Below are 22,747 nucleotides of genomic sequence, written 5' to 3'. Positions count from 1 at the left end.
TGAACTCCTAGAGGGGGGTTCCGTACCTCATGCGGTAAAAATGGAGTCCTCTTAGGATCACTTTTTTGTCCATCTCTCTGTCCGTCTGAATGTTCAAAACCCTTATTCTCAGGAATTGGCACACGTATCGAGTTGAAATTTATGTCAGACATTAAGGTCTAGGTCAGTGCAATCAAAAGATACGGGCATTTATGTGACATATTACGATATTCGGAAACTCACTCATTAGAACCTTCACGGTACTTCCTGCTGACCTAGAATCATAAAATTTGGCAAGAAGTAAGGCTTTACAGTGAAATCAAATTAAATAATCCTAAAATTTTTGATTATATCAGACGGAAAAAATTGTCATTTGTCGTCAGACTGTCTGTCTGGCCGTTTGTTTAGACCCGATTTCCTCAGGAATGGGTAGATGTATCAAACTGAAATTTATGCCACACACTAATGTCTATACTCCCTTGGCTACATAATAAGCGTTTGCTTATGCGAGCAAAGGATACTGCCATATAAGTCACATATTTTGATACTCGCAAGCTCCCTCATTAAAACTTATAGGGTACGTCCCCTTGACGTAGAATCATGAAATTTGGCAAGAAGAAAATTTCGATAGTGTAACTATAGGAAAAAATTAAAAAATTGTTAATTTACAATTATATCACGTGAAAAACATTTCTTTTGTCGTTTGTTATTTAGCTTTAAACTTGGAATTAAAACATTTACGAAAGGCTTGGAATCCCTGGGACTGATCTCTTGCCAGTATCAATGTCGGTAACAGACAAAAATCGTCGAGATTCTTGATTCCCAGATTGGATGAGCTATTAATATATATGTAATTAAGTTTGTACAGAATCCTCAGTGTGTGCGTCCAATTCGTCCTGACGAATTTTTAAGAATAAGTAGGCCAGTTTACGAGTGAGGTTTGTGTATATAAATTAGAAACATATCGTGCAGACTGCATGAACTACATGATCAGTTAATCAACGGCTGTCGTAAAAAGGATGCCATTGCCATCTAGCGGTGGACAGCAGAACTACTTGAACCCACAGCTCGGCTTGGCGCGATACAGCCATGGACAAACAGCACCTGCCAGCGCCTCATTTTGTTTGATGTACCAACAACAGAAGAAACAGTTTCTGGCGCAGTGCAGTTAGTTTGGACGCGACTTAACATATTCAGGTCCTATTATTTTGGCCGTTTGAAATTGCTACTTTTTATTCGCAGAAAGGAATACCCTGAAATGTAGAAACCGAAAACTACCAGCATTCCTCAGAAACGCTGGTGTGTTGATAGTTTCTTAAAGAAAGACACAGGTGAGGGTACTATCCTCTTCACACCTTAAAAATAGAGAATATTTCGACTTTTACAGAAGGGTTTAGGCGCATTTCGAAAAAAGACAACAATTTCAGTCAGTTTCTGCTTCTCTCAGATTTGCAACTGCAATTCGCAGCCATAGTTCAGTGCACATTCTTTTATCAACAAGCAGCGAGTTACTTAACATTGAAGTGTCGTAAGGAGTCGTTTGAGAAAAACTGCATAGCAAAAAAACCCGTGAATCCAAAATCTGCGGTTTTTAATTTGTTATGCAAAAAGTAAAACGTTTTTCGAAAAGCTACCTCAGCATGGGTTGCAGCTTTGCTCTGTTTACATAAAGAAAGTTTTTTCAGCTTCGCAGAAGATGACAGCATTCACCTTTCTGCTTTGCGAAGCAGGGCGAATAAGTCTACCGCAAAGGTTCTGCAACAGAGAATTGCGGCAGTGTACGTGAACAGTGAATCAGTGCATACTATGATTTACAAGTGTAATGCTCTCACAGACTACGCATCTATATATGGTACGTTATTTTCTCTTTCACTTCCTCTTATTTTTGGCCCTCGTGCTTGACCCACTCAGACAGCCTCCAATACACGGTACGCTACAAATTCAAAGGCGCAACCAACCACGCACACATACTCTCTTGATTCCCATAGAATATTTACAATTGCTGTTAACGTGTTTTTTTTTAAATATAGTGTGTTAGTGTGGACTGAAGAGATCATCCTTGATGACTTATTCTTCTAGGATGGGATGTAAGGATAAAAGGAAAACACTTTATTTATTACACTTTCAGTTAGGCTTGGGCACCCGATGGGTCCTTTAGCCTGCTGTCTTTGGTGATGTCTATCTCCTGTGGAGGATGAAATGTGTCAAGGCTGTTATGTGTGACTGCTTCCTCGTGTTATGACAGATTGCCTATGGGGGGTGAAACGTTACTGACTTCCGTACTCGATACTTGTGCCATCTTGCAGGGTTTACCGTTCCTACCGATTCGAATTGTCGAACCTCGTCCCTAAGGGCATCGATCTTGTCAAAAACTCGTAGAGCCTTGTCATGGACCTTCTCTTGTATAGTGGTCTCGTGGAGTGCGGTGCGGATGTCGACGTTTCTTGTCCACCATGGAGCTCCTGTGATCCATCGATAGCAAATGTTTTGCAGCGCTTTGAGTTTGTTGTAGTTGGAGACGCACGTAGTTCCCCACGAGGAGGAGCCATAGAAAATTGTGGGTTCCACTGTTGCCTTATACAATTGGAGTTTAGTCTTAGGGTTGAGATCCTTACTCTTCAGGATTGGAATCAATGACCTGGCCATCTTCTGGGCTCGGCCGGCCGGTGTTGCCGTGCGGTTCTAAGCGCGTCAGTTCGGAACCGCGTGACCGCAACGGTCGCAGGTTCGAATCCTGCCTCGGGCGTGGATGTGTGTGATGTCCTTAGGTTAGTTAGGTTTAAGTAGTTCTAAGTTCTAGGGGACTGATGACCTCAGTAGTTAAGTCCCATAGCGCTCAGAGCCATTTTCTTCTGGGCTGCCGTCTTCTTGTCGTCAATATGCTGCATAAAGAGTAATTTTTTGCCAAGGTAGACACCGAGATACTTCACTCCCGGCGACCATGGGATAAATTGGTCAGCTATTTGGAGTCTGTCGTTCAGAACTTGTTTCCTCCGTGTGAACAGAACGGCTGTCGTCTTCGTCGGGTTGATCGTTATCTTATTTTGCAGCGCCCAGCGTTCCATTACAGCAAGTTGCCGTTGCATCCTAGCGATTAGCTGGCCCAAGTGTCGTCCAGTTGTCAGAAAGGCCGTATCCCCCGTATAAAATCTCGCCGTAACAAGGGGGACTGTTGGGATGTCATTTATACATAAGTTGAAAAGCAGAGGCGAAATGACAGAGCCCTGCGGAATTCCTGCGGAGATCAGTTTCATTTCGGAGTTTTTGACGTCGACTCGGACATACAGTTTCCTGTCCTGCAGAAAGCTGTCTATGAGTCTAATGTAACAATCCGCAATAGGGGTAGTGCGATGCAGTTTGACGATAAGGTTGGGCAGCCACACCCTATCGTAAGCTTTTTCGATGTCAAGGAAGACACCAATCGTGAAGTGCTGCTTGTTGTATCCTTCTTGTATCCGTTCGGTGATCCGTAGAAGTTGATGTTCGGCAGATAACTTGTCCTTGAAACCGAATTGTTCGGGTCGTATAACATCATGCGCTGTAAGCATGTCATGGAGCCTCTTCAACAGCACTCTCTCGAGCACCTTGCCAAGGGTCGGCAAGAGGCTAATTGGCCGGTAACTGTTGGGTTCTGCTGGGTCTTTACCTGGCTTGGGTACTGGAACTACTCGAACCGTCTTCCATGCCGTAGGAAAATATCCCTGCAGAAGACAGCTGTTGAGAATTCGGGTAAGGAGCACAGTTGGCTTCCTGGGCAACTGTTTCAAATCGGTGTTGCTTATGGAATCGTTGCCCGGCGCATTATTCCGAGTCTTCCGGATAATTTTACGGATCTCTGCTGGTGTGGTGAGTTGTGGGCGGCTTTGCACAGACGCAGTACGAAAAGCAGTCCATTCTGCTGTAACGACGGCTTCCTGTTCTTGCAGGCGGACGTCGTTCACGGGGGTCGCTGGTGTAGACATCTGTTCTTGGTAAGTCGTAGCATACAGCTCCGCCTGGGCGAGTTCGTCATAGAGACGGCCATCTGGTCCTCTGATGACCCATTTAGGTGGCCGCTGGTGTCGTATGTTCTTGACTACCTGCCATTCGTTCTTGGTTCGAAGTAAGAATTCATCCATCTTATCTTCCCAGACCTGCTGTCGCCACTCGGCCACTCTCCTGTGCAGTTCTCGTGTTAAGACGTGTGTTTCTCGTCGATCGATCGGGTGTCTATAGCGGAGCCAACGTCGCCTGCTCCTGTTTCTCTGTGTCTTCAGTTCTTGGAGTAAAGGCGGGAACTCGTCGAAAGCTACTACAGGTTAGACCGTGTGAGTAGTTGCCCTCCGTTTGGCTACCTTTATCTTCTGCGTCAAAGTTTGTACCGCGATGTCGGTGGCTTCCGGTGTTGAAACGTCCTGCGTCGGGCAGATATTGTCAAGATATGTCCGAAATTGACCCCAGTTCAGAGTTCGTGAGGTTGGGGGCGGAAGGTTGGCCGTTGCGTTTTCCACTATGCTGATAACAGGTCGGTGGTCAGACGAAAGATCGTCGACGGTGCGGAGCTGGAGGTTCGTCTCAATATTTTTGATGATAGCAATATCTAGGGCGTCTGCTTCTTGCCGATCGACGTAAGGAATCCGTGTCGGCTCTCGTGGGCCATGGACTGTGATGCCCAGTTCTTCTTCCATGGCAATCAAAGTTCGTCCACGAGGGTTCGTACGCCGTGAATTCCACGCCACGTGCTTGCTGTTAAGGTCACCTCCTAGGAAGATTTTGTCAAAATTGGTGAAGATACTCCTTAGGTCGCCTGGCACCAGGTTTTTACCGGGGCTGTTGTACGCCGCAGTGAAAGTGATGTTACCTGCCGCCAATCGAACCGTTACTGCTGTTGCCTCCAGATGTTGGAGGTGTGGTAGTGTTTCATGATGGTGCCGCAGTTCCCTTTTAAGCAGAACTGCGGTCCCTCCACCTCGTTGGCCTTGTCTGTCCGTTCTATAGACGTACATGTTACGAAATCTGAGCTCAGTTGCTGGACGAAGGTGCGTCTCCGATACAAGTGCGATGTCGATTTTGTAACGTTGTAAAAATTCAGTGAATTCTGTTTTCTTGTGTTTCAATCCGTTGGCGTTCCATATACTGATTTTCAGGTTTCTCGTGGTCCCAGGGCGATCCATCTTAAGGTGTTCCAAAGGCCTTCAATACACTTTCGATTAAAGAAAGTATCCCCACTAGTTGCTGCTGCACGGCGGTGAGAAGTTTCGCGACATCAGAGAGCGCTGGAGCTATAGATTCCATCAAATGAGCTGGTGAGACGTAGGTTTCCGTTTCCGGTCGGCGTGGTGATGCTGCGTGGGCGTATGAATAATGCTGGCGGTGCTGTCGAGGTGGAAGTGCTTCAGGAGGAGGCTGTGTTACTGGCTGCCGTGTCGCCGCCGGCTGTTCTTGTGGCGTTTGCTGACGGTGGAGCGGAGGGTGTGGCGTCAGGTTGGAGTTCCGTATTACACGAGTCCTCCGTTGAGAGGGCTGCGGGGAAGACCGTTGTCTGTATTTCCTGAGAAGTTCCTGGCACTTCTGGCAGCCACGCCATGTGACAGGATGGTCATTTTCACACTTAGCGCATTTCGGCGGAGCCCCTCGGGGATGAGTATATGCTAAAGATCGGTGTTGCCCTCCACATCGAACGCAGCGAGCAGGCAAGCTGCAATAATTAGCTGTATGTTCGAATCGCTGGCAGTGGCGACATTGAACAGGTCCTTCTTGTCTGTTGTAAGTTCCAATAACGACTTTAGTATATAGAAGGTATTTGATGTCGTAAATCTTGTAGTTTTCCTTTTGGGCTGGCAACGTGACACAGTAAGCATCTTGAGGTCGTAATTCCTTCGTGTTGTCTCGATTTTTAAACTGGTGGTCGTTGATGACAGGGAAACCCTTCTCTATCAGTGCGTCTTTCAGTTCTTCCTCCGTAACTTCGGCAGGTAGACGTTTGACAACCACTTTGAGGTCCTTGTCCTCTGCGGCCTGATGTGTAAAAAGTGGACCGTTGATCTTCATAGGAGTCAAAGTGATATTTGATCCTGTCTCGTTGGTAGATGGCCTTAAGACTGCCGTCAATATTCGCTTTCAGCGCCTTGTTGAGTTCCGTGTAGTTCTTGGTATGGTAAATAGTAACGGGCGGGAGTTTGCGTAGTAAGTTACGGCCAGAGCCATCTGTCCCCTCTTTATCTGCTTCGAGATTGGCGTCACTCGTCTGGTCCATACGTTCTGGAGCATCCGTAGTACCTTCCGTCGCAATAGCCGCGTAACTGTTGGAAGTTTTCAGTTCTTCTGGACGTTGTCGCTTCCGAGAGTTGTTCTGCTTAGGAGAAGCGTTGAGTCGTTTTCTTTGGCGAACTAGTGTAAAATCGCCCTCTTCGTCGGTGGGCTGCATGGTCCAAACTTCTTCACAGGAGACTCCCTCCATTTCGTCGTCGTCTTCTGGTGGAGAGAATTGTTCCACGTCGTCTGCTTGTTCTTCAGGCTGTAAAGTAGGAACTGCACTAGTGCGGTTGTCGTATACTTCCTGACTTTGCAGAATCATGTGTTGTATTTCACGTCTTAGTTCCCGTTGTTGCCGATCGTTCTGTGTTAGCTGATGTATCTCGTCGTAGGGGTTTGACGTACGTTGTCCTGCGCTCTGCATTCGCATAGCGCTCGTCGTGGTCCTGTCCTCATTATGTTGCCTGTCAGAATCCGTTGTCGTTGCAGGGGTCGTCGCCGTCGTATCCGTCCTGTGGGAAGCGGCCGCCGGGGTGGGCCCCACCGACCGGCCAGCGGCCGGCCCCGGCGCTACCGAGCCGGCTGGCTCGGACGCGCGCGTTCCGTTGTCCGTACTCATCGGCATCGCGCGCTCAACTGCTGTGAACGTATTAATTAAACCCTGATGTTCTCCCAGCATTGGCACGAGATGTCACTCGACACCCAGTTAAATATGACAGGTTGCTCCTAACAAGGGAAACTCTCCATCGCACCCCCCTCAGTTTTAGTTATAAGTTGGCACAGTGGATAGGCTTTTGAAAAACTGAACATAGATCAATCGAGAAAACAGGAAGAAGTTGTGTGGAACTATGAAAAAATAAGCAAAATGTACAAACTGAGTAGTCTGAGTAGTCTATGTGTAAGATAAGCAACATTAAGGACACTCTCAGCTCAGGAGCGCCGTGGTCCCGTGGTTAGCGCGAGCAGCTAGCCGGCACGGCAGCTCACCGTGTTCGGTCAGAGGGCTACCTGCTCTCTGTAATAAAAAAACTGAGTTAATGGACCAACAACGAACTAAAATGGGTGTCTTTCGACGTTCGCCCCGAGCAGATGCAACGAACGAAAACGAACAAAATGAGATTAAAAAAAAAAAAAAAAAAAAAAGCTGTGGAACGAGAGGCACTTGGTTCAAGTCTTCCCTCGAGTGAAAAGTTTAACTTTTTATTTTCAGACAATTATTTTGCGAAACTGCACAGGTACACGGAGCAGTATTGTGTACGTGATCGTGTGTCAATTATCAAAGTTAAGGCACTCACACATAATCAACTTCGCTCTCCAAAATTCTAGGACATGTTCAGATTTGCTTGGACATATGCAGGATTTGACGGTCTACACATGGAAAAATTTGAAAACGTTAAAAAAACATGTTTTGACAGAGCACAGGGAAAACTGTGCGACTCTGAAACTGTTGCATTCATTTGTTGCAGTTTATGTGACAAACTCTTATGTTTTCATCAATTTTTTGGGAGTGATTATCACATCCACAAGAAAACCTAAATCGGGCAAGGTAGAAGAATCTTTTTACCCATTCGCCAAATGTACAAGTTAGGTGGGTCGACGACATATTCCTGTCATGTGACGCACATGCCGTCACCAGTGTCGTATAGAATATATCAGACGTGTTTTCCTGTGGAGGAATCGGTTGGCCTATGACCTTGCGATCAAATGTTTTCGGTTCCCATTGGAGAGGCACGTCCTTTTGTCTACGAATCGCACGGTTTTGCGGTGCGGTCGCAAAACACAGACACTAAAGTTATTACAGTGAACAGAGACGTCAATGAACGAACGGACAGATCACAACTTTGCGAAAATAAAGAAAGTAAACTTTTCACTCGAGGGAAGACTTGAACCAAGGACCTCTCGTCCCGTAGCTGCTCACACGAACCACAGGACCGCGGCTCTCCTGATCGCACACTACCCTGGACGTTGCATATCTTGCGCATGGACTACTCAGTTTCTATATTTTGCTTATTTTTTCATAGTTCCACACAACTTCTTCCTGTTTTCTCGATTGATCTGTGTTCAGTTTTTCAAGGCCTATCCACTGTGCCAACTTATAACTATATCTGAGGGGGGTGCGATGGGGAGGTTCCCTTGTAAGAAGTTTCCTCGGGTGCGCTGCTTAGATTGTTTCACTTATGTGAAACTGATGATATTCACTTCTCTGAACTTTTATGCATAACTGCACGAAGAGGCCCGTAAGGAGAACTCGGCCAGCCATAGATACCTAGTGGTATCCGTGCGAAGCTGGGGCGGATAGCTAGTGCATTGAAAATTTAGTCCCAGAAGTCTGAACAATGAATTTTTGTCTCATTGTATTTCATCGAATGACCCGTAGAAATACGGCGTTCTGTGACAGTGGATATGCTGGCTGGGAAGAGGCGAGCATGCCGCTGGTGTTCTACGATGCGCTCCTGAATAGTTCGCGTCGTTTTCCCTACATATGATTTGCACTCGCACGAAACCTTAAAAATACCTGCCTTGCGCAGCACTAAATGTTCTCCCACCGATCCCAAAGAAGCAGAGTTTTTTTATGGTATAAGAAAATCAGTTTAACCTTATGTTATCGTAACACTGAAACATTAGCAACATGTGGTCTATATGCTGTCGCGTTGATAGCCTCGTCCTCTTCCTTATTATGCAATTTGTACTTTTATAGCACTTTCTGTATCTACCGAGACGTACACTCATTGTTTAGGAACACAGTTTGTAGGTGTTCAAGTTCCTGTTTCAGGTTATAGGCATCTGAGGCGGTATGGGGTGGGTGGAACGTTCATTGTTTGGGTTAGGTTGCGTTGTTTGGGGGAAGAGACGAAACAGCGAGGTCATCTTTCTCATCGGATTACGGAAGGACAGCAAGGAGGTCGGCTGTGCCCTTTCACAGAAACCATCCCCACAGATGCCGGGAGCGATTTAGGAAAATCACGGAAAACCTAAATCACGATGGCCAGACGCGGGATTGCACCGTCGTCCTCCCGAACGCGAGTCCAGTATGTTAACCACTGCACCACCACGCTCGGTCGTTCATTGTTTCTTCCGAATAATGGTGACAGCCTGTAACCTGAATGAACTTTGGACATGCCGAATGTCACAGCATTCAAGCTTGTCATCACATCGAATGTGGATTGACGACTGGATACGCTACGCATTAGCTGTTGGGGTCTTAAATAGGGGAACACAGTGTATTTTCGAAAGTACAGCTGATAATGGCCATAACGCTCTCCGTTGAAATATCGCGGCACCTAGTTACCGACATCCGACAACTCGCCTGACATTTCATGGCATGGCACGGACGTTATAACCTGCGTGGCCAAGTATCCCGATTTAGGTGTGATTGTCCGATTTTTCTGTAGAAAAGCCGACTCACGAGAATACTTGTCAGGATACGTAAAAATTCCGGTCACAAAGATAATATTTCACTTAATATAGTTTGCTCATTGTGCTAGCATTAAATTCTACTTGTGAAGGCTGCTCAAACAAAAAAAAAGAACTTTTAGTCTACAGGGAGGTAATGGTAACAAAAACGGTTTTTACTAGCATTCAGTAGCGAGTCAGAAGTCGACCAAAACAATTTCTTGTTGTTACTTTGCATTTTACAGTTCGCGAAACATTTCTGCAAATGGACTTGTCGTCAGGCAGTGGAACTAATAAACTGCCAATGCTGAAAAATAAGAAAAACATGAAATTAAAAACCATAATGGCTTAATAATCATAAATATGATTATAATGATTACCGTGTTTAGGTCCTCCTCACGTTTTGGTACGTCTCAATCGGTGAACATGAAGTAAAAAACACGAAAGATATGCATCACACAGAAGCTCCGTTCATTGGTGGGCCCCGAAAAAGCAAATGGAAGTTAAGTTCTTATTTTACGACTCATGGAAAAATAAAGCAAGAAAAAATTATGGCTATGAAAGCATCGTTTGTGTTTCATTCAGGTAGTCATAGTCCTATCACAGTCACAGCAGAAGATACAGCAGTTTATCCTATTGATTCAAAAATTCGATGCATGATATTCATACGGATGCACAACTCCGACGAAAATGATTTCGTCAGTGGCATGTCCGTCTCAAAAGCAGCTGAACGACTGTGCATCATTCTGTTTCTTTGATGCCGCCAAAGAAAGGTAGATTAAAACTTTTTTGCTCATGTCGTACCAACAGTTTAACGACTGAAAATAGTGAAACAATATTGGTAGGGCGTATATTTGAATTTTTGACTAGTATGTTTTCATTCTAGCTTCAGAGACGCCTCTTCCGAAAAATTCTGGAGTTTATTCCATTTAGAAGTATCAGGCTCGTAAAAGATTCCGACCTTGTTCAGAAAAACAACCATATCCCTGGAGAGTGGCACAAGTTTTGTAGCAGACGTCAACTGGCAGAAATCGATTACCAGCAGAGGGAGAAACACGGAGAAAGCATTTTCTCTTCGAGCGCCCGGTCAGTCGAGGACGACTGTCTATCTGCCCTAATTAACACTTATAACACTGTGATCCTTGACCACCTATCTGCAGCCATCCAAAACTTATCCAGTGTGCAGCCAAGAAGAGATAGTTTTTATCGGGTGATTTATCGGGTGGCAGCCCGTAGCCGAAATTTTTCATTTGTGAGGAGTAAAAAAAGGAAAAAAATTCGTATTCCACACGGAAAATTGCAATAGAAGTGTCAAAAAATTATTTGTGCCTCATGTCAGATTTTATATTCTGTTTTGACAATGTTTGTTTAAATTATCTGGATGGAACAAAATACAGTTCGAAAGTGGGAAGTGTCAAACAATGAGGCAGCAATCCAGCAGTCCTTGTGGAGGTGTTCATCACATAACAGGTATTAATTGATTAAACTTTACTTCCATTCGTAGACACATTGTGCCATTTAATGAAGACTGTTGACTGGAGGATGCTATGAAAGTATACATCTTCGCATCACATCCCAAATAAACACCACAGGTAATGAATCAGAGAACAAGGCAGGCCAGTCAAGCAGCTCTGCATTCCTCAAGGCATTTGCTGTTTGAACTGCAGTGTGGGCCCTTGTATTACGCAGCTGGAATAAGCCATTCAGTAGCCTGATCATGAAGGGCACGAAAGCCGTGTTGAACAATCTTACCATGCCCTGACGAAAATTTGGTCTGCCTTCAACAAATCAAAATCGGTCCAGTTGTCACGTCTAAAAGCTCCCCGCACCATGAGGCTTAAATGTCAGTTTGGTGCTGAATGCTCAGTGTGTTCACGATATAACACTTTCACATTCCATCTGTGTATGAAACTTTCATCGGTTTTACTATAGGAGAATCATACACAGTGCTTAGAAGCACTCTCAAGCAGTTCTTAACAGTCAACTGTTTTTATAGAATGTAACAGCTCATAGATGCAGGACTGTGATGTTACAACAATGATTAAAAATGTTGAGTAATTAAAGAAGTACTTAACTTTATGCTTATAACAGCCTTACTGTATAAAATTATATATATTTCTGTGGAGTAAGTATGTAAATCTCAACTAAATTTTACTTGTTAACCTACAGCAAAGACTAATGGTTTCTGTAACACATGTACCTGTACCGAAACAAAACACATTTCTCTGTCATACAAACCGACAATTATAATTTTGTGTATGATGTAATATTGGATAGTCTAAGTAAAGTTGCAACATTTTCTTTATAACTTTGTACAGGAAAATGGACAAAATCATTATAACTGTTATGCTACAGAGTAGAAGAAGGGGAAGAAATTAAAATTTTTCTTAAGGTCGCACTAGCGCAGCCACAGGCGACACCAAGCAGAGGTGGTGACATAGCTATGCTGCAGAAAAAAACAATTAATACTGTAAGTCAGTCGTGGATGTGAGCACACGTTGCTATATCGGCACCAATTGCCTGGCACAAGTTACACATTCAGTGGAACGCCCACTGGGGGAGACTGAGATATATTCATTAGCTCTTGTAATGTGGAGCAACAAGCAATACCTTAGCTGCAATAACACCTATCAGGGATGTGACAGTGCAGTTAACAGTCTGTAACAAATTGTTAAGCAAACACAGCGCAACGAGGATTGCTGACCATCAGTGAAGAAGTATTCTGTGGTTTCAGAATACCTTCTCAGTTTTTGGATACAAATAAGTTATATATAAAAAGAGGAAATTGTTATTATATTCTTGTGACAAATGTGAGATGTGGCACTTAGAAAATGTGCCATTTCCACTCTTCAGTTATTCAATGAATGCAAAAGCTCTTGAAGACAAACATCAGAGTCCTCTTTCAGAAACTACTGTTGACAGACAATATACCCAAAAAGTATCCATACCGGACAAGTAAAAAATAAAGTTCAGACAGTGGTTTTAATGCTTGAGGTATTCTAAACAGTCCCCCCACCCCAATCAACTCACCCACATCACATTTGAAAACAATGCACAGAACACTGCTACAACCATCTGAAACTGTCAGAAATGTCCTTTGGAAGGTTCTTCATACTACATGTCACATTCTTCGGTACTGGCAAATCATTAGAGGCTCATTTTTCACTTTGTTGTTCTGTGGTAGATTCATACTGATAACACCAAGTCTCATCCCCCATGGTGATTTTTTCCAGAAGACAACTTACTTGTTTTTTATTTCAATCAAGCAAGTGTTCTTGCATCATTCTTTGGTTTTGGAGTCGTGGTGTGTGGGAAAAACTGTAACACTTTTCTCTTCTTCAAAACATTCTAGAGAATGTCTTGTACATTTGATTTAAAGATATTCAGTCCATTCATCGAAAGCTATTTGTGACACAACAGTACTGACACATTACGAACTCGTGTCCACTACTTAATATTGCCTGCTCAAAACTGATTGGTCGAATGCAGACCTGTTGTTTACTGTTGTTAGTGGAAAGCTGCCACCATAGTTACTGCGTGGACGACGCTTATATGCTAGGAATAAAATTAGTCTCGGTACTTTTTGGACGGACAGTATATACGTGAACATGTTTGAGCATCACCAGCATACCTGGAGGCAGCAGCAACGGATTTTGCCCGCCCGAAGGGGAAGAGAACGACGAAAAGTAGCCAGAAGAAGGCTGTGGCGCTGGCGAGGCAGCAGAGCGTGGAGGGCAACAGAACGGCCGTATAGAAGGCGGCGCCCTGAGGGAAGCAGAGCGCTCCAGCCGCAGAGTCCTCACGCAACTGGTAGCCCTCCAGCCCAAGTACTACCAGCGCCCCCAGCACCGGCACCAGTGGCATCAGCCATGCCGTCAGCGCGCAGACCAGCACTGTGTGAGGGTAAGCCTGCACAAAGGTCTAAGAATTAACTTACCTCAAGGCTGTATATTGGGTCCTAAATTATTCAAATTATATTTCTGTATTCCTGAAAGAGAGGTAAGCAGTTACTGCCACACTGACAGTGCACATGCTAGCATAATGTTGGGGTATGCCTACACAAAGGGGACAAGTTAGATTACCACAAGGCTATATGCTGGGTCCTAAATTCTTCAGTCTATAAGTATCTGGTCCTGTCACAGAGACCACCATTATCAGCAAAATTGACACTGTACATGCTAGTGGTATGTGAGGGTACGTTTGCTCAGAGGTAAAAGAGTTAGCTTGCCATAAGGCTGCATATTTGTTCCTAAATTTTCCATTTTATATCAGTCTATTGCTATCACAGAGACCAGCAGTAGCAACAGCCACACTCAGTGCACTCACTAGCACCATGTGTCGGTGTGCCTGAAGGGAGAGGGCGAGTTAGCTTACCACACTACTTGCTCCTAAATTCTCCACTGTCTATGAACCTATCTACCACACAGTGACCAAGGGTAGTGCCAAATCCAAAAGTGCACAACTCCATTCGAACAGGCCTTGGAGGGCTCAACAGTACCGACCGGCCGCCTTGTCATCCACAGCAGACAGGCGTCACAGGATGCAGATAAGGAGGGGCATGTGATCAGTACACTGCTCTCCTGGCCATATGACAGTTTACGAGTCCGGAGCAGCTACTTCTCAATCAAGTAGCTCCTCAGTTTGCCTCACAAAGGCTAAGCGCACCCCAAATGCCAACAGTGCTCGGCAGACCAGACGGTCACCCATCCAAGTGCTAGCCCAGTCCAACAGCGCTTATCTTCGGTGATCTGACAGGAACTGGTGTTACCACTGCGGCAAAGCCGTTGGCAACAGTGCACAAATCATCACCCACGTAAAGTGGACAAGGTATACACCATTTTAGCTTATTCCAAGGATCAACCTTGAGCACTAAACCGAACGATTTCAGGTAATGGGACGATTTTATGAAACTCTATTTTCACGACCGTTGAAAATACCGAATGAATTCAGGTAATGGGACGATTTCGTGAAGCTCTATTTTCACGACCGTTGAAAATATGACGTTTCCACCAGTTCAAAGAAGAAAATATCTGCAATGGCGCATGAGGTACTTAGTGTAAGCTACTAATAAAGTGTAATACAAGGGGTAGTCATATAGTTTTCATTACATCCGCGAAAAGTAAAGTAATCTACTTATTTTTTCTTTGTTTTCAGGTGGTTGTCTCTATTCATGATGGACTTCAAATTCGTCACTCCACAGTATCATCATCATAATGGCACATCTCCGCTGATAAAGTGGAGAAGCCACTGTCTTACTGCTTAGAGATACATTAACTAATATAAAGAATCCAGAAGGCCTTATGAAATGCTGAACTGAGTACTAGATGTTATGAGAGGCGTACACGCCAGTGTAAAAGTAGAAGAGCAGTAACGGCAGAATGCGTTGGTCATGAGAGCTCACTGACTTCGAAAGTGGCCAAGTCATTGGATGTCATCTGAGTAACACACCTATAAGGGAAAGTTTAACCCTTCTAAAGCTGCCGGACCCAACTGTTGGTGACGTGACTCTGAAGTGGAAACATGAAGGAACAACCGCAGCTAAACCAAGACAACGCACACCTCATGTACTGGTGGACAGGGACGGTCGACCATTGCAGAGGGTAGTTTAAGAAAATCGTATAAAATCAGCGGAAGGAATCATTCGTGAGTTCCTAAACAGTGCCAGCAGTCTTGCTAGTACAATGACTGTCCAGTCAACGAGCAGCTACTCATAAGTCGCAGTTTGCTTAGCCAATGACGAGAAACACTTAAAATGCTGTAAAGAGTGACGCCGCTGCACTATATGATGTGAGCTAGGTGATCGTAGGTAAGAGTGGGGAGTGTGAGTGCAGTTTTATCTTTTTGGCTCTTTGTCTCTTCTCTCGCATTTCCTCAGTTTTAACCACTTTCGTCTCTAATAATTTCGTATCGGTGCTAATAACCTCGTCGTTGGGCACCCCTAGCCCATAAACAAACACATGTCACTGGACAGCGAATGACTGGAAACGAGTAATGAGAAATGATGAATCACGCTACACACTATGGCACTCTGATGGAAGAGATTGGGTTTGGTGCATGCCTATAAAACGTTAGTTGCCATAAAATGTGTGCCAACAGTGAAGTCTGGACGAGACAGGGTTATAATATGTCGGTTTTTCTCGTGATTGGGATGTGGTCTCGTAATTGTGCTTAATAAAACGCTAAATGCTGAAGGATATGAACACATTTTGAAGAAATGCATACTGCGTACAATACAGGAACGTTTCGGGGACGATCCTTGTTTGTATTAGCATGAAAGTGCATCCTGTCATAAGCAGCAGTGGGAGACAATAGTTAGTGTACAGTACTGCCCTGAGTCCATACACATAATGAATGCAGCACCGTTCGGATTCTTTAGAACGTCGACTTCGCCTCAGTACAGAGCATCCAACATCATTACACTGCCTGATTTCGACTTTTGAGAAAGAATAGGCTGCTGGTCCTCTACAAACATTCAAACGCATCACTGGAAGAGTCCACAGCAGGCTTCAAGTCGTCCACCAATAGGAGCACAGATACTTTTGGTGACTGCTCGATACCAATGGTAATATTACCGATGACAGTGTCACTACAGCCGAGTTACTAAAGACAGTTTACCGAAATTTCTTCAGAATTGAGGACGAAGTAAATAATGCTGAATTCAAACCAAGAACTACTGCCAACATGAGTAAATTAGAAGTAAATGTCCTCGGTACAGCGAAGGTGCTAAAGTCACGTTTCTGCTCCAGATAGAATACCATCTCGGTTTCTTCCAGAGTATGCTGATACAATAGCTAAGCGGATTACAAACCATATCATTGCCGTCCACTTTCAATAAAATTAAGAACTTATACTCTATTCGAACATTGTGAATTATGTCAGAGAAAACTACTTACACATAGTCAGTACAGATTCAGAAAATATCATTCTTGTGAAACTCAACTACCTCTTTATTCTTGCAAAGTAGTGAGTGCTATTTACAGGGTATCTCAAACTGATTCCATATTTCTACATTTCCAGAAGGCTTTCGACACCATTCCTCACAAGCGACTTCTAATCAAATTGCGGGCCTATGAAGTATCATCTCAGTTGTGCGACTTGATTCGTGAGTCCCTCTCAGAAAGATAACAGTTCATAGTAACTGATGGAAAGTTATCTAATAAAATAGAAGTAATATCTTATGTTCCCCAAGGAACTGTTATAGGCCCTCTGATGTTTCTGACCTACATAAACGTCATAGGAGACACTCTGAGTAGCCCTCTTAGACCATTTGCAGATATTGCAGTCATTTATCGTCTTGTAAAGTTATCAGATGACCAAATTCAATTGCTAAATGATTCAGAGGTGGATTTAGATGGTGAAAGAAAGTAACAGCTATCTCTAAATTATGAAGAGTGTGATGTTATCCACATGAGTATTAACATGAATCGGCTACATTTCGGTCACACAATCAATCACACAAATCTAGGGCCTGCCAGTTAAACTAAATATGCAGGAATTACAATTACGGAAAAACAAAAAGTGGATAGATAATGTTGTGGGGAAAGGAAATCAAAGACTGCGATTTATTGGCAGATTGGCAGAGCGTTTAGAAAATGCAACAGATCTAGACTCCTTACGCTACACTTGTCCGCCCTCTTCTGGAGTATTGCTGCGCAGTGTGGGATTCGCGTCAGATCGGAATGACAGAGGACATCGAAAAAGTTGAAAGAAGTGCAGCTTGTTTTGTATTATCGCGAAAAAGGGAAGAGGGTGCCACTTATATGTCACGCGAATTGGAGTGACAACATTTAAAGCAAAGGCGATTTTCGTTGTGTCAGCATCTTCTCATGAAGTTTCAATCACCAACTTTCTCTTCCGAATGAGAAAATATTTTGTTTGTGTCCACCTACAGAGAGAGAAATAATCATCATAATAAAATTAGAAAAATCGTAGGTCACACTGAAATATTTAAGCGTTCATTTTTCTCATGTGGTGTTCAAGAGTGGGGTGGTGGAGAAAGAATGTGAAGGTGCAGAATGAGATTTTCACTCTCCAGCGGAGCGGTGCGGGAAAGTGCTCTACCAACTGAGCTACCCAAGCACGACAAACGTCCCGTCCTCACAGTTTTCCTTCTCACAGTACCTCGTCTCCTACCTTCCAAACTTTACAGAAGCTCTCCTGCGAACGTTGCAGAACTAGCACTCCAGAAAGAAAAGAGACTGCGGAGACATGGCTTAACCACAGCCTGGGGGATTTTTCCAGAATGAGATATTCACTCTGCAGCGGAGTGTGCGCTGATATGAAACTTCCTGGCAGATTAAAACTGTTTGCCAGACCAAGACTCGAACTCAGGACCTTTGCCTTTCGCGGGCTAGTGCTCTAGCAACTGAGCTACCCAAGCACGACTCCCGCCTCGTCCTCACAGCTCTACTTCTGCCAGTACCTAGTCCCCTACCATCCAAACTTTACAGAAGCTCTCCTGCGAACCTTGCAGAACTGGCACTCCTGAAAGAAAGGATATTGCGGAGACATGGCTTAGCCACAGCCTAGGGGACGTTCCTAGAATGAGATTTTGACTCTGCAGCGGAGTATGCGCTGATATGAAACATCCTGGCAGATTAAAACTGTGTGCCGGACCGAGACTCGACCTCGGGACCTTTGCCTTCCGCGGGCAAGTGCCCTACCAACTGAGCTACCCAAGCACGACTAACGTCCCCTCTTCACAGCAAGGTTCGCAGGAGAGCTTCTGTAAAGTTTGGAAGGTAGGAGACGAGGTACTGGCAGAAGTAAAGCTGAGAGGACTGGGCGTTAGTCGTTCTTGGGTAGCTCAATTTGTAGAGCACTTTCCCGCAAAAGGCAAAGGTCCCGAGTTCGAGTCTCGGTCCGGCACACAGTTTTAATCTGCCAGGAATTTCAATGTGAAGGTGGTTCGACGAATCCTCTGTCAGGCACTTACATAGGAGTGCAGTCTAGTCACATAGATGCACATAGTGAGTTTAGCACTTATAGACGAACGGGGTCCATAAGGTAAGGACGTAGAGTGGAGTCTGTGTGTGTGTGTGTGTGTGTGTGTGTGTGTGTGTGTGTGAGAGAGAGAGAGAGAGAGAGAGAGAGAGAGAGAAAGAGAGAGAGGGAGAGAGAGAGAGGGAAGAGAAAAAAAGAGACAGATGAAGGGAGAAAGTGAGAAAGAGAGAGAGAGGAGTTGGAGAGGAGAAGGAGACAGAGAGAAAGAGAGGGAGAGAGAGAGTGGAGGAGGGGGGAGACAGAGAGGAGAGGGAGAGAGAGAGAGAGACAGAAGAGAGGAGGTGGCATGGTTGTACCTGGGCGCCGGTGATAGTCGCGAAACGGAGGACCTGCAGCGCCGCGGCGGCGGTGGCCCAGCAGGCGGCGGCCAGCAGGCTATAATGCAGCGCGACGCCCACGACGACGCAGAGCGCCCCCGGCTCGGACTGCGCGTACGGCTCTGCGCCTGGGGCGGCGCCGGAGCCGAGGGCGGAGGCGGCAGCGGCGAAGCAGGCGTCGCGCAGCGCCGTGGCCAGCACGAGCTGCAGCAGCGCGCGCGAGCCGGCGCGCCGCCGCCACTCGCCCGCCACCAGCGCAGTGCCCGCGAAGCCGAGAGCGCCCAGAAGCGACAGCGACACGCCCGCCACCGACAGCGCCGTCAGCGTGCCCTCGTGCCCCAGCCACGCCACGTCCGCGTCCGTCACCAGCTGAGCAAAGTGCGTCAGGTGCCGGCAGCGGCACACGTCGCTCACCTGTAACCGGCCACCGCAGCTCTCTGAACCACGTATCGTGCTACATTCTGCAGGGCAGCTTGTGTTGCAACTGTCTAGTCATACGTACTGGAGAGATGTACACAGTGCTACTACCAGTCGTACATACAGGTGAGAAACTTGCAGAGCCACAGCACAGACATACGTACTAGAGAGAAGCTCAAGTGATACTGTCCAATAATTACACGTGCCAGCACCAGCAAATGTGTCACACTTGCAAGTGGTTGGATGATTGGTTTGGAGTATAAAGGGACCAAACTACAGGGTCATCAGTCCCTTTTTCCTCATGTAAACAAGGCTCCAAATTCCCAAAAGGTTCTTGATGCAATAATTTGTAGACGTTTATTTTATTTAATGAACTTCAATGTGCTCCTACCAGTTTCGGTATTACATTGATGCCATCTTCACGCCCCACTCGTCATAGTCGTAAAATCGCTATACACAGAAGGAGCCATATAAGTGGATCCATGGTTCAAATGGCTCTGAGCACTATGGGACTTAACATCTGACGTCATCAGTCCCCTAGAACTTAGAACTACATTAACCTAAGGACGACACACACATCCATGCCCGAGGCAGGATTCGAACCTGCGACAGTAGCGGTCGCGTGGTTCCAGACTGAAGCGTCTAGAACCGCTCGGCCACTCTGGCCGGCTTTTGATCCGTGAATCAATCGTCCTGCAGCATGTAGAAGTTCATAAAATAAAACAAAGTTCTGCAAATCACACGGCTGTTGGTAAATTATTGCATCAAGAAGTTCATGCCAGCTGTCGTCCCACGATCCATAATGGATCAACGAAGATTAAAATTCCAAAAAGGGGTCGCAGAATGGCAAAGGGCGGAAAACTAACGGGGAACCACAGTGAAAGAGACAACGAAAGAAAATAACCAAAAGGAGAAAACGTGCGTTAAAAGGAAAAGTAGTGGAACGTATTAAAATAACATAGCAGATGGCCGAGACTGACTGAACATAAGAATAAATAAGGATGAGAAAGTCACTCTGCAAGACACTATAATCTCCATCCTAAAAGAGAAGCTAAGATGAACAAACATAGAAGTTTCAAAGAAAGCAGGTGTCGACAGGTGTGAAAATTATCGAACTATCACTTTAATAGCTCATAGCTGCAAAATACTAACATGAATTCTTTACAGATCAATCGAAAAACTAGTAGAAGGTTATCTCGGGCAAGATCAGTTTGGATTCCGTCGAAATGTTGGAACAAGTGAGGCAATACTGACCCTAGAACTTATCTTAGAAGATAGATTAAGGAAAGGCAAACCTACGCTTCTAGAATTCGTAGACTTAGAGAAAGCTTTTGACAGTCTTGACTGGAGTATGCTCATTAAAATTTTGAAGGTGGCAGGGGTAAAGTACAGGGAGCGAAAGAATATTTAGAATTTACACAGAAACCAGATGGCAGTTATAAGAGCAGAGGGGCATTAAAGAAAAGCAGTGGTTGAGAAGTGAGTGAGACAGGGTTGTAGCTTATCCCCGATGTTATTCACTCTGTATATTGAGCAAGGATTAAAAGAAACAAAAGAAAAATTTGGATCAGGAATTAAAATTCATGGAGAAGAAATAAAAACTTTGAGCTTTGCCGATGATATTGAAATTCTGTCAGAGATAGCAAAGGACCTGGAAGAGCAATTGAACGGAATGGGCAGTGTTTTGAGAGAAGGATACAAGATGAACATCAACAAAAGCGAAACGACGATATTGGAATGTAGTCGAATGAAGTCAGGTGATGCTGAGGGGATTAGATTAGAAAATGAGACACTTAAAGTAGTAGATGAGTTTTGCTATTTGGGGAGCAAGATGGTCGGAGCAGAGAGGATATAAAATGTAGACTGGCTATGACAAGGAAAGTGTTTCTGAAGAAGAGAAATTTGTTAACATCGAGTATAGATTTGACTCTCAGAAAGTCTTCTCTACAAGTATTTGTATGGATTGTAGCCATGTATGGATGTGAAACGTGGACGATAAATAGTTTGGACAAGAAGAGAATAGAAGCTTTCGAAATGTGGTGCAACGGAATAATGCTGAAGATTAGATGGGTAGATTACGTAACTAATGAGAAGGTACTGGCTAGACTTGGGGAGAAGAGGAATTTGCGGCACAACTTGACCAGAAGAGGGATCGGTTGGTAGGACACGTTCTGAGGCATCAAGGGATCACCAATTTAGTATTGGAGGGTATTGTGGAGGGTAAAAATAGTAGAGGTAGACCAAGAGATAAATACACTAAGCAGATTCAGAAAGATGTAAGTTAAAGTAGTTACTCAGAGATGAAGAAGCTTGCACAGGGTAGAGGAGCATGGAGAGCTGCATCAAACCAGTCTCTGGACTGAAGACCACAACAACAACAACGAATAAAACGTACAACAACGCCAGCCATTGAGGCGTTGTCGCCAACACCGGAGGCAGGGTGCTGTGAAGGTTAAAATTCCGAGTCAGAGCGGCTCAAATAGGGCAGTTCAACAAGATGTGGACTATAGTCATATGGGAGCCACAGTGACACCGAGGTGGGTCCTCGCGTTGGAGAAGGTGACCCTGTGTTAGCTAAGTATGGCTGATGCAGAGTCAGCAGAGGACAACGGAGTCCTTGGGAGTGTCTTACTTGGACGACTGCCACACATTCGTTGTCCTCTTAATAACACATAGTTTATATAGTGTACTGAGAGTGCACCGTTCGGTATCCCAGATCACGAAAACTTTGCAGTGGAGGACCGATCGAAGATCAGTCTCTGGCAGGCCAATCTCCAGATCTGGTTTACTGGTAGCCTGTTTTACCAGGCGGTCAACAAGTTCATTGCCCAGGCAACATGTCCTAGGTCCAAATGAAGGTCACTGAGCGTCCACTGTTGCCGAAGGCATAAAAAGACTCCTGGATAGTCGGTACCATAGAATGGCGAGGGAAGCACTGGTCCAGGGCTTGTAGGCTGCTTAAGGAGTACAGATGACGAAGAACTCCCTGACACAGAAGCTGATATCGATTGATGACTACCAACACTGCAGTAAAAACACTGCAGCCAGCCAACAAGGAGCCCTGTCCAGTGTGTCCAACGTGAGTGTAAGCGAAATCAACAAGATCGACGACCATTGATCCGTCAGTGTAGACTATTTCTGAGCCCTGGAACTCGCTAAGAATAGAGATAAATTGCCAGCAGAGGGCCTCAGGCGGAACAGCCTTTTGGGTCTAGCGACAGGTCCAGACGGCGTTGTGGCCACGGCATGGACCTTGAAAGTGTTTGTAAGTTGACCCACAGGAAAGGTTGGAGAAGAAAAGTGTCGAGTTCAGTAATAAGCGACTGGACATGGGCTGCAAGGAGATGCCCTGTTATGGGCCACCATTGCGTGAGATGGATCACCTTGATAGGAAAAAGGAGACT

The 22,747-nt window shown here is 45.1% G+C and overlaps 1 protein-coding gene and 1 pseudogene across 1 annotated transcript in view; both read right to left on the bottom strand.

Annotated features, from left to right (window-relative positions):
- The window catches only part of LOC124593944 (adhesion G protein-coupled receptor E3-like), a 123,781-nt gene that overhangs the window by 15,759 nt on the left and 85,275 nt on the right, over positions 1-22,747 (bottom strand). Inside the window, exons 7-8 of the mRNA XM_047132293.1 lie at positions 18,906-19,340; positions 13,238-13,515 (exon numbers count right to left, since the gene is read on the bottom strand). Coding sequence (XP_046988249.1) covers positions 13,238-13,515; positions 18,906-19,340 — 713 coding nt within the window. The remainder of the gene's footprint in view (positions 1-13,237; positions 13,516-18,905; positions 19,341-22,747) is intronic.
- Positions 14,278-14,395, bottom strand: LOC124597065 (annotated as a pseudogene).

Source organism: Schistocerca americana, chromosome 2 (genome assembly GCF_021461395.2).
Source record: "Schistocerca americana isolate TAMUIC-IGC-003095 chromosome 2, iqSchAmer2.1, whole genome shotgun sequence".
NCBI lineage: Eukaryota > Metazoa > Arthropoda > Insecta > Orthoptera > Acrididae > Schistocerca > Schistocerca americana.
Note: the sequence above shows the minus strand (reverse complement) of the source record. Positions and strands in the feature narration are given on the sequence as shown.